The sequence below is a fragment of the Lithobates pipiens genome, unplaced genomic scaffold (genome assembly GCF_037356315.1).
Source record: "Lithobates pipiens isolate NorthernLeopardFrog02 unplaced genomic scaffold, aLitPip1_a1.2 Scaffold_8, whole genome shotgun sequence".
NCBI classification, from domain to species: domain Eukaryota; kingdom Metazoa; phylum Chordata; class Amphibia; order Anura; family Ranidae; genus Lithobates; species Lithobates pipiens.
In genome coordinates, this window is record NW_027507903.1 from 104,966,297 (window position 1) to 104,979,108 (window position 12,812).

Here is a 12,812-nt window from a genome sequence, read left to right on the forward strand (position 1 = left end):
TTGGACAAAGATAAATAATTTGAGAACTTTTTCCACCTTTAATGTGACCTATAAACTGTACAACACAGTTGAACAACAAAATGAAATCTTTTAGATGGAGGGAAATATAAATAAAACAATAAAATAATATGGTTGCATAAGTGTGCACACCCTTAAACTAATACTTTGTTGAAACGCCTTTTGATTTTATTACAGCACTCAGTCTTTTTGGGTATGAGTCTATCAGCATGGCAAATCATGACTTGGCAATATTTGAACACTCTTCTTTGCAAAAACAATCCAAATCTGTCAGATTGCGAGGGCATCTCCTGTGCACAGCCCTCTTTAGATCACCCCACAGATTTTCAATGAGATTCAGGTCAGGGCTCTGGCTGGGCCATTCCAAAACTTTAAGCTTCTTGTCCTTTCATCAATTTTGGAGGGACGTCCAGTTCTTGGTAAGGTCACGGTTGTGCCATATTTCCTCCACATGATGATGACTGTCTTCACTGGTATATCTAATGGAAATTCTTTAGTACCCTTCTCCTGACTGATACCTTTTAACAATGAGATCTCTCTGATGCTTTGGAAGCTCTCTGCGGACCATGGCTTTTGCTGTAGGATGCGAAAATGTCAGAAAAGACCTACTAGAACGGCTGATCTTTACTTGGGGCTTAATCAGCACTTTAAATGATGGCAGGTGTGTACCGACTCCTATTTAACATGAGTTTGAACATGATTGCTTAATTCTGAACACAGCTACATCCTCATATATAAAAGGGTGTGCACACTTATGCAACCATTTTATTTTAGTCTTCAGTTTATAGGTCACATTAAAAAGGTAGAAAAAGCTCTGAAACTATTTATATTTCTCTTTTTTTACATTACAGAAACATGACATTTTAACAGGGGTGTGTAGACTTTATATCCACTGAAGGCATATTGGGATTTTTTTTTGTTACCAAAGATATGTAGCAGAATAAATATTGGCTTAAATTTCATGAAGAAATTATATTTAGTTTTTACCTTTAATGAATGTTTTGTAACAAAAAGTAAAAAAATGGTTTTATTTTTTTTCCAAATTTTCAGTCTTTTTAGTTTATAACGCAAAAAAAGCTGTATTTGTGTGTGTGTGTGTGGGGGGGGGGGGGGGGGGCTGGGTTGATACATTTTGAGTACAACGTGGCATAACCGCGCAATTGTCAGTTAAAGTAACGCAGTGCAGAAAAGCCAAAAATGGCCTGGTAATGGGGGGGTGGCAAATCTTCCTGAGGGCAAGTGGTTATACAGGATTTATATAGCAATTGCAATTGATCCAAGAGGACAAGGCCCTCAAAGACAGGTTTATGTTTGCTATTCAGATGCCCCATCCATTTATGAATAGTCTGGCAAATGGACATATCAGCAATAGCTTGTTAAAGGGCAGTACCTATACAATCAAAGGCTTTTAAGAGAACTTCCCATCAATGAAATCCTTAGAATCCTCAGCAAAAAGCTTTGGAGGAGTGAAAAACCTTTCAGGACTGGGCCAGTCCTCAAACATGCACACTTTGCGCATGTATTGGAAAAGTCTTTCTGGACTTAGCCATGTTTTTGTGCCCATAGGGCATTGTTTCTCAACTCGTCCTCAAGGCGCCCCAACAGGTCATGTTTTCAGGCTTTCCATTATGTTGCACAGGCGATTTGATCAGTTTCACTGCCTTTGTAATTACCACAGCTGTTTCATCTAAGAGAAATGCTGAAAACATGACCTGTTGGGGCGCCTTGAGGACTGGAGTTGAGAAACATTTCCATAGGGCACCATGTCAATTCGTGTGCTCACAGCAGAAAGCATTTGGCTTTAAGCTGCAGCTTGTAACTCATACAATGCAGGGAAGGAAAATCCTCCGCTAAAAAAGTAGGGTTCTTTATACCCTTCCTCATAATATTCTCAAGGAAAGGGGGTTCCGATACTGAATCTAGAACAGGATTGAGAAAGTGTAACATTTATGGCCTCTGGAAACCAAAAGGTTCTAGAAGTGCTGAGAGTTTTTTCAAAGAACTCAAAGTGACAGTGATATCTCTTGTCAAAGACATAGTGCATGCCTGCGAGGGAGCCAGAATCAGACCAATGGAAGCAGTGTTATAATAGGTAATAGGAATATGGGGGAAAGGGAAAAAGCAAGATAACCACCAACACACGGTCACCTATTTAAATAATCGGTGATCGCTTTTTAACCAATTAGGGTATTGCTATCGTAACCATGAATGCATACAAAAAAGAGGAAGAAAGTTTTTAGGCCAATAGAACTGATCCAAAGATAGAACTACCTTGCTGCCTTTGACTAACCGCTTATACTAACTTATATACCGCTCACCAATGTCCAACCAGCTTCATTTTTCAAACTTATAACTTTTACCGTTCGCTAAAAGATTGAGCCTGAATGAATTCGTTCTGATATTTAATATTTATCTACCTCATCTTTTATCTACTAATTTTTTTAACCTTATGTTTGATCTAGTCATGTGAATATCCACTGATTGATTGATTTTGAGACAATTTGTTCTCTTAATGAATCATGTAAAAGGATTTGGAATAATTGGTGGTTTCAACTGACTATAACAGCGGGTCCGGACTCGCATGTGGTGTGTTTAGTGTCGTTTTATGTTTTTCTTGTTCGTGTGTAGTCTGTCATTGGTAACATATGTTAAGACCTGGTTCACACTGAGGCGGCACGACTTGCAGCGCGGCTGCCTCAGGCGACCGGGATCCGACTTTAGCAGCGGCTTGCAAAATTACTTCTGTATAGAAGTCAATGCAAGTCGCCTCAAAAGTCGTACAGGAACCTTTTTTTAAGTCGGAGCGACTTGAGTCGCTCCGATTAGAACGGTTCCATTGCACAGAACGGGACACGACTTGTCAGGCTGCTAAGTCGCCTGACGAGTCGCCCCTGTGTGAACCGACACTTAATGTCTGGCTATTGAGATTGGTTTTAAGGAAATGCACCTTTGTATAAGAAATTTGATTCCCTTGATACTTAATAAAATTTAATTTTTTATATAAAATATACAACTTAATCGCTGTCAATAGTAACTCTCTTTTTTGGACCAGTGTTATAATAGGGCATTGCTCTGGGACAGAGTGATGGTTTGAGTTTCTTGAGGGTTATGTGTGGAATGCATGTTATTTGGCCCTTTTATCCCTTAGCTCCCCTGCACTTGTGATCTGCCATTGCTAAGTGAGGAGATTCCCAATGGAGAACACATGGAATGGAGGACAAAATGGATGGGTTTGTGTATCTATACACAGGAGCTGCTAAAACCCAGGCGTTGACCGTGTTCCTGTGGGTGTATTAAAAATGCCAGCAAGAGTATAGCCATATGCAGGGTCAGTTTTTGGAGGAAAAAAAAAGCAGGTGAGAATGTGTCTTGAAAGAGGCTTGATGCAGTTATCCTATCCTCCGGAGAGCACGTGCAGTGTAGTTGAGAATCCTGGGAAATCTAGTTCCAAAACATCTGGGGTGCCAAGGTTCACCATGACTGGCATAGGGTATGGTCAGCCTTACACGTCACACTCCTGAATACTACACTCTAAGTACATCACTCCTGAAGTTCTTCTTCGGGTAGGCTGTGTGTAGAAAAGGATATGGATGGAAGCGTTTCATTTTAGCAAAATTAGTGTGCTGAGGTCTGTACGTCTGTTACACTCTTGTTTGTGGCTCCATCCATAAAGAGTATTTTGTGGGTACAATGACTGTGGCATATGTGTGCTGAGCAGAGGGGTAGTAGGCTCAGGTTTCATTTAACGATGCCCCTTTAAGCCCCTAAAAACTGATAACAGTTTGGCCACACCCACAATTTGAAATTACATTTCTAACATTTTTGGAAGGGGGGGTGTCAACATAATTATTGGCCCTGGGTGCCAGGTACACCTCGGCCCATGAAACTTGTACATGACTTGGGGTATGTGGTTGTCAATAAGACATGAAGGCAGTGTGGATAAAAATTGATGATTTGAAGAAAAGAAAAAAAAAAATCTAAAAATCTGATTTTTTTTTTTTTTTTTTATCAAATGTATTTTAATAAAATGCTTTTGGGGTAAAAATCTAAAGAGTTTACTATTTAAGGTACATTAATAATTTAATTTATTCAGCATGAAATTGAGCTTAGGTATGTAGCATGAGGTTGCATATTCTGCAATATTTACATTTTCGGTAAACTCATTCAATGAGTCCAAACTCTGCAAGCTGAGATAACATGCACTACATTGATGCATTCACACAATTTTGCAGTAACCATGAAATAAAACAAAGTTCAGGAATATTCCTTTATCCCATTGCTTTGCAAATCTATGTACACTACAAACTGTATGAATCAGTTCTGAAATAGGCGTTTTACTAACCTGACAGCTTATTATTCTAAATAGAAAACCTTAATTTTGTTTGCAAATATTAAAGATTCTAACTACCAGAAAGAACAAGTCCTTACATTTAAAAAGCACCTGTCATTTTAGACCCATCATGGCAGCACCTGTTAGCAGGCATCCACTCACCTGCTGCCGCCACGTCCCTCACCTTGTTGTGTCACTGCTGCTTCACCAGCCATCCCATTAAAGTGAATGGGACTGTTGGTGAGTCAACAGCGGGTTAGAGGAGGAGCGGCTGTGGGACATAGATGACAGTTGCCCTTTAAAAATTATGATTAGTCATTTTAAAACAAATCCACCCTTTATGAAGGCATGTACAGCAGTAAGGCCCCTTTCACACCGAGGCGGTTTTCAGGCGCTACAACGCTATAAATAGTGCCTGTGTAGCGCCTGAAAAAACCAGCCCCTTTCATTCCAGTGTGAAAGCCAGAGGGCTTTCACACTGGAGCGGTGCGCTAGCAGGACGGTAAAAAAAGTCTTGCTAGTTGCATCTTTGGAGCGATGAAGGAGTGGTGTTATTCACCGCTCCTACCCATTGAAATCAATGGGGCAGCGCGGCTATACCAGTGGCACTTTGCGGGCGTTTTTAACCCTTTTTCGGCTGCTAGCGGGGGTTAAAACCGCCCCGCTAATGGCCGCATACCGGCGCTAAAAATAGCGGCGCTTTACCGCCGACGGACGCACTGCCCCAGTGTGAAAGGGGCTTAAAAACCAGTCAGAAATTCAAACTTTCTCCAATAAATATACAGAAAACGTACTTCCTGTTCTGCGAGGAGAAGTCTCCCAATAGAGATAAAAAAAGTAAGAAATCCGAAGTGAAAGGCAAAGGCAAAAATAATATTTTCTACAGACCGGATTAGCTGAAATTCAGGAGATGTGTCATGTGGTCAGTATAGATGAACATATTACAGACTAGAGATCTATGTTTAGTTTGTCACTTGCACATGTCCAACAACCACTCCTCAAAAATTAGGAATAAACACCTTTTATTATTAGATTTTTGATGATATTTGATGCAAGTCACAGTATGTGAATATTTTCTAACAGGAAACACGCCAACATGCTATATGCCTTCACCTAAAGAACAGATCATCACTAATTATTTTTCATTTATTTTGAAGTAGGGGAGTTTGCTGTTAAATTAACAAAAAAAACAAAAAAAAACACAAGTTTCCGTGCACCAATTTTCCCTTTAATGTCAATTTATGCACAGTATAGAGCAATTTAAAAACATATTTAAAACTATTGCACACAAGGTCTTGTTCTTTTCTTGGAGTAACAGTTACCAATAAAAAAAAAAAAAAAGTTGTCCAAGGCGTTTTATAAATATTCCACAGGCTAATCTGATAAGATCCTCTACCCTTTTTTACATGTACACAGTATTTTGACTAAATACAGGCATAAGAAGTGCAAATGTGAAAATCCTAAGCTATAAAAAACAAAAAAACAAAAACAGGATTATCTCTTTGAGAAAAGCATCTATCAGTGACGATAGAAAATATTAAGACATATGTCCACAGTAACAGGGACAGCAGCAGTACCACAAATAAACAGTGGACAAGCTGTCAAATCCCTGTGCAATATAAAGATAAAAAGTGGATAAAGCCAGCAAGAAAGGTAAACTAAAGCAAATTTAAAGTCTAGCACACAGCATCTAGGGGATATGTAAAAACTGTCTGGGTTCAACACCAGTACAAAAAGATAAGTACATCTCCAGACCAGGACAGAGATTAGCTGGTGCTGAAATGGGTTCTAAAATCTTTGTGGAACATGTCAGCAATACACATGAGATCTTAAAGTGGTTGTAAACCCTTACATGCACCCAGTGAAGTGACTGGTCTCGGCTGATACACAGATAAAACAAATCTTCCTACATAAGTTGCACCTATCTGCAGTCTTCTGTACATCTGTTCAAAGTGCTGAATTATAACATTTGTCTGAGAATTCAGAAAAGAAAAAAAAAAAAAAAAAGAGGGCTGAAAGCTGAAGGGACTCTCTGCAGAGCTCAGTACAGAGCTCTGAGAGTTCATTGGAGGGAAGGGACACACCCCCCTTCACACAGGAACACAGCTGAGGCTGTCAATCAGCTGGAGGCCCCTCCCCTGTCACCATTTTTCGCTTGGTGTCAGAAAAACTTGTCCAAAAGTGATTCATGCAGATAAAAGGAACAAAGCAGCAGACAGAAAGGACACTAAGCCCTGGTTTACACCAGTGCGACAATAGAACCATTCGAATTGTTGAGATTCAAGTCACAGCAACTATGAAAAAGGTTCCTGCACTACTTTTTTGCGATTTCATTGTAACTTGCATAGACTTCTGTAAAATGAAATTTCAAGCCGCAGTGAAAATTAGAGGTCCAAATAGCACCAATCTATGGCTTTGGAATCGAGTTGAAGTAGTGCGATTTCAAGGCCACACTGGTATGAACCAGGGCTTAGTGCTCTTAATTCTGACAAGTCCACATTATAGAGGGATATACGCTTTGTACATATTTCATGTCTGAGGTTCACAATCACTTTACTACAAGGCTATATACAATAGGGTTAATTTTCTAAAACTAGAGAGTGCAAAATCTGGTGCAGCTGCGTGTGGTAGCCAATCAGCTTCTAACTTCAGCTTGTTCAGATGAGCTTTGACAAAACCTGGAAGCGGATTGATTTCTATGCAGAGCTGCACCACATTTTGCACTCTGCAGTTTCCAGTAATCAACCTCAGTGTGCATTTCTATAAAAATGGGACAAAGGGTTCAACAGGAATTCTATTTACAGAACCAGAAGGCCCTAAACTGAACACTGTACTTGGATGCAGCACAAGTACAGTGCATACATTTCTCCTACGGGTTAAAAAACAAAGCATTTACAGAAACTATGTGATTCTTTGCATAACAATGTTTCAAGCTTAGAATGGATCATTTCTCGGAAACCTCGTGAATGAGGTCACTAGACCAGGAATGCAAATGATACAAGATGTGGATTATCTATATTATACTGCTTTTGTGTTTGGTTTCCTTTTTTGTCCCCGTTTTTAGGTATAACGTATGCTATCCCTAGAAATTAGTGCACTGTGTTCCCTTTCAAACCAAATACCATATTTATTGGCGTATAACGCGCACCTTTTTCCCCCTAAAATCAGGGGTAAATCTGGGGTGCATGTTATACGCCGATCCCCCACTAATTTTAGCCCTTTCTGCGGCTCGAAAGCCGCCGAGAACGGCCGAGTGTGGCCAAATATAGCAGAGAACGTCCGAAAATAGGCGAAAGCCGCCGAGAACTACCGAGCGCCGCCGAGATACACAGGACATCCGCTCTTTATCTCAGCGGCACCATTTTTAAATGTCAAAGCCGCAGACAAGACTGCAAATGACTGACAAGGCTAAATGCAAGGCTGCAAGTGACGGACAAGGCTAAATGCAAGGTTGCAAGTGACGGACAAGGCTAAATGCAAGGTTGCAAGTGACGGACAAGGCTAAATGCAAGGTTGCAAGTGACGGACAAGGCTAAATGCAAGGTTGCAAGTGACAGACAAGGCTAAATGCAAGGTTGCAAGTGACAGACAAGGCTAAATGCAAGGTTGCAAGTGACAGACAAGGCTAAATGCAAGGTTGCAAGTGACAGACAAGGCTAAATGCAAGGCTGCAAGTGACGGACAAGGCTAAATGCAAGGTTGCAAGTGACGGACAAGGCTAAATGCAAGGTTGCAAGTGACGGACAAGGCTAAATGCAAGGTTGCAAGTGACGGACAAGGCTAAATGCAAGGTTGCAAGTGACGGACAAGGCTAAATGCAAGGTTGCAAGTGACAGACAAGGCTAAATGCAAGGCTGCAAGTGACGGACAAGGCTAAGTGCAAGGTTGCAAGTGACGGACAAGGCTAAATGCAAGGCTGCAAGTGACGGACAAGGCTGCAATGGAAGGCTGCAAATTACACTGATAAGGCTGCATTGATGGGCATTTAAATGTAAGTTTTTTTCCTTAAACTTCCCCCCTAAAAGTTTTTTTCTTTTAACTACCCTCCTAAACTTGGGGTGTGTGTTATACACCGATAAATACGGTAATTTAGAGCAGGGGTCTCTAAACTTTCTACACCAAGGGCAAGTTTTCTGTCCTTTATACTATAATTTAGGCGGGCCAGATTGTGGCCACTGGGAGTAGAAAATGTCCAGGCATCAGTGAGAGCAAATAATGCCCCATCTTTGGTGTCATTGCAAGGAATAGTGCCCTATCATTGGTGTCAAGGGAAGGAATTGTGCCCCATTGTTGGTGTCATTGCTCCCAGTGACACCAACGATGAGGCACATTTCCTTCCTTTGACACCAATAATGGGGCCCTATCATTTCTGCCCTATTGTTGGTGTCAGTGGGAGGAATAGTACCCCATTGTTGGTGTCAGTGATAGGAATTATGTCCTATTACTGGTGTCAGTGGATGGAATAGTGACCCAAAGGCAAACAAGGGGCAGCAGTTTGGAGACCACTGCTGGTCTAGAGGGAGAACCCTTTCTTACTTTTTTTTAGCACCCATACCATGTCCACCAAAGCAAGAATAGATGTTAAAAAGGTAGCTGTACTCCTAAAAGCTGCTGTTCGTACATCAGGAAGACCTAGACTGTCTTTACCAATAAAGATACATAGCTATGCTGCCTCTGCTTAGATCTCAATGCGTCCAAAAGCTGCATATAAGCGAGTGTGATCTACTTCAGTTTGGCTCACAAAGAATAGTGACCACATAAGACCATATTTTTATGTCCATTTCCAGTGGTGTCTATGCATGGAGCAGTGGTACAATAAGGCATTTACTAGAGCACATTGGCTGTCTTGCAACCACAAGCTTGTGTACAGCTAAAGACATCAGTTTAAAGATCTAAAAGCAGCCCAGGGCTTCCTGATGTACTAACAGTTGTGTTACAATACAGCAAGGATTTATTTCACGATTGCTGGCATTATTCACATTTTTAACTTTACACACAAAATAACCTTAAATAATATATATATATACACAAATACAAGAAATATTTAAGGCACTTTTTATATTAAAGAGAAACTTGTTCTCCAATATTTACTATCACAATACATTGCCGATACCTGAATTAAAAAAAGAACATGTTAAAACGAATAAAAATTTATAAAAACTGTAAAAAAAATTGGAAGACTGCTGGACTTCTTTCAGAAATCACATATTTGTCCCCACAATTAAGAAATAGAAACTTCAATCAAAATAGTTCAAGCCAATCACTGTGCTCCAGGCCTGCCTGGTTGGTGTGTGATTGGTGAATTAACTGTCCAGTTTTAGCCATCCTTTTTCATAGTCCTGTAGTAATTCTAAGAAATAGCGAGTGTCAGGTTCAGCATCATACCAAATCTCATACTGCGTGTCTCGTGGATTACGGAAATGCCGATGCACGCGTAGGACTTTACCTGGGAACCAAGTTTCACGCTCGCCATCGTCAAACAAATGCAGAATGCGTTTTCCCACTAAATCTGGAAAAACTTTACTTTTGCCGCACTTGGACCGAACCCTTCTTCTCCGTTTATAAGTCATTAGTGTTCGGTCTCTGTAGCTTTTTTTACGGCACACTTTTTTTGCCTGTAGCTTCTCTGTACCTCTCTTCTCAAGAGGCCTCCGCTGTAAGGCCTTATACACACGGCTCCCTGGGGACTTATAGACTTGCTGTAGTCTCATTATCAGGGAAGCCTTGCCTTTCCTAGGCGATACAGTCTCTGACTCTTTTGATGGACTGGGTGCTTGGGTTTCCAATTTTTCAGAGTCTTTTCTGGAGCAATTATCTGTTGAGAGAGAATTATACAAACACTTTTTAATAAAAGAGAGACCACCACGAGACCACTGACAGGAAATAGCAAACAAAAACATGGTAAGTGACAATTAAAGGGGAAGCATGCTCCTTTTTTTAAGAATCTTATTTATATTTACACACAATATAGTATAATATACATCCAGAACAACAATGAGTCCAATATAAAGAGTAGTTCCTTGGACATCTGCCTGTGTTATGCTGACATAGTCCAACAAAGCACACATGCTACACTATATCAAGTTCTTAGAGTGTACCATTTGAAGTTCAGACAATTAGAATAACATAAGTAAAACATTTGTAATGTATGCCAATAGTATTTACAACGTATCTAGTCTCTCACTCTACCTGGTGCTCATCACCATGGTATAGAGAAGCTGACGGAACTTGTGCCACATAGCCAAAAAATCATAGAAAGAAAACCCCCAACTCAAACACTTCCTCTTTAATAGTCTGGTATGATGCAGTTTTAGAAAAGCAGAGAAGAAATACTGGTCGCTAGAAAAAAAAAGAGTACAATTCACTGAAAAAAATAAAGACCTCCTCTAAATACTGTTGGGATCAAAACGTAGTCCAGTGGAGTTTCGGAATAACACCCTATGTACCCTATTGACAGAGACTCCATTCAGACACATATGGAAAAAGTATGAGCAGATTGTGAGCTCCTTCCTCCTCAGCATGTTATCTATCTATCTATGGTAAGGGCAGACACAGTTAACAAACTGGTCTGTATTAGTCAATTTATTAGGTGAGGAACCATTTGAAAATTGGCAACCTCCATACTTCAACAAACATACCACAGCTCTCAGAAACAGAAAAAGTGTCCTTTAAAAATAATCTACTTTCTAGAAGGCCCAATTCACATGGCCACGACGTGACAGTCACAGACTTGAAGCAACTTCAGGGAATGCCTGGGTAATTTTCCTGTAATGAAGGATCCAAATCACATCAATTAGGAGGAGGATCTGACTTGGAGGTGACTACCATTAAAGTCTATGGGCACAAGTTGGATAGAAGTCACTTTGAAGTAGTACAGGAACCTTTTCTAAAATTGGACGACTTTAGTTGAGCAAATTAAAGTGGTTGTATACCCCCGATTATCACTTTTACCTATAGTAAGCCTTATTCTAGTCTTACCTATAGGGAATAGTGGAAACATCTCCTAAACGTGTGCGGTTTAGGAGAATTTTACCTTGAAGTGACAGTTCTCTATTGAATAACATGGGATTTCACATGTAATGCGACTTGGGGTCTCAAGTCGGGTCCCAGGTCGCGACCGTGTGAACTGAGCCTACAGCAAGACCGCAATAGTGCAATCAAACCATTAACTCAATGTGCATCCTTTTACAGCAGAAAAAACTTTCTTCCCAAGGATTCAGCATACGGTTCCATGCAAAGTTTACAACTTTCAGCTTGATACTGATGGACAAGCTGCAGGAGGCACACACTGCACCACTGGTTTGGGCTGTTGGGGGGGGGGGAATCTTGCTGTAAAAAATTGCATTATATATATATATATATATATATAATGGTTTGGCGAATCAATTGCTGGCTAATGCTGTGGGGGTTTTTTTGTCTTTTTTTGGCAAAAAAGGTATAAATACAAATAAACAAAAACAGGGAGAAAGGAATGAATGACAAACAGTTGCTCTATTCTGCTAATCACATTTTTAAATCGGCCTCGAGTGCCTTGGGTCAAGGGCAAAGTTACCTTTAAATGCATGTACTCAATATCTACTACCACTAGCAAGAAATCTTTTATGTAGAAAATAGACAAGTGAATTCAGAATTCACAGTAAGGAGAACAATGCCACTATGTATTTTGCGTCGCCTCAAGGGTTTTAGCTGGCAGACATTAAGCAAGTCACAATACAATTATTGGCTGGCGATTCAGGTTCCTATTGCACCTATGGAATATGGATAAACAAACCATGACACTAGGGAGGTAATAATGACTTGTATGCAACTTTTATCAGAACTGCTAGAACGCTACACCTATTTTACATTTGTACATTATTTTCTCACAAACATTCAAATTGAAAGGCTGTTAATGTGTATAAGCTTTGCCATTCATTCATTCATAATGCTGTTAATATTATGCTGTAACAAAACCTCTATATATTACATATACACAGACAATAAGCATTGATGGACAGTACAGTAAATCACAGCAACCAGATATTTCAGCAATAATGGGATTATTCAGGTGAGCAGTTGTAAGGTGTCAAAACTGCTGTTGTCAAAATCAATGTTAGAAAAAAAAAAAAAAAGCCCAACAATCTGTTAAATCACTTGGTAAGGCGAATATCAATACTGCCAGTTGTCCTTCTGCTCTAAAAGCAGATGGGACTGACTGTTGAAGTCATTTTCCTCACCTGTTTGAGTAATGTGACCCTTTGCTGCCACTTTTCTAGAATGTCTTACTGTATTATTAGGCTTTCTATGCCCTGCTTTGCATCACTCTTATCAGTTTTCTGCCCTGCTAGTTATAATACTGTGCTGCTGCTTTGCTGACCTCAATCCCCACTCTTCATGGCTGCCTCTCTGCCTTGCACAGGTGCCTCTTATATATACTGCTCTTTTCTTTTTCTCCACTTCCAATTTCCTGCTGCTTGGCAGTTTG

At 40.1% G+C, this 12,812-nt stretch overlaps 1 protein-coding gene across 3 annotated transcripts in view; it reads right to left on the reverse strand.

Moving 5' to 3' along the window:
* Positions 1–5,554: 5,554 nt before the first annotated feature.
* The window catches only part of CUNH15orf39 (chromosome unknown C15orf39 homolog), a 51,429-nt gene continuing 44,171 nt past the window's right edge, over positions 5,555–12,812 (reverse strand). For 2 of the 3 annotated variants that reach the window (XM_077472604.1, XM_077472605.1), the window contains exon 3: positions 5,555–10,163. In XM_077472604.1, coding sequence (XP_077328730.1) covers positions 9,652–10,163 — 512 coding nt within the window. In that variant the 3' untranslated portion in view covers positions 5,555–9,651. The remainder of the gene's footprint in view (positions 10,164–12,812) is intronic. The other variant, XM_077472606.1, reaches the window with a different exon arrangement.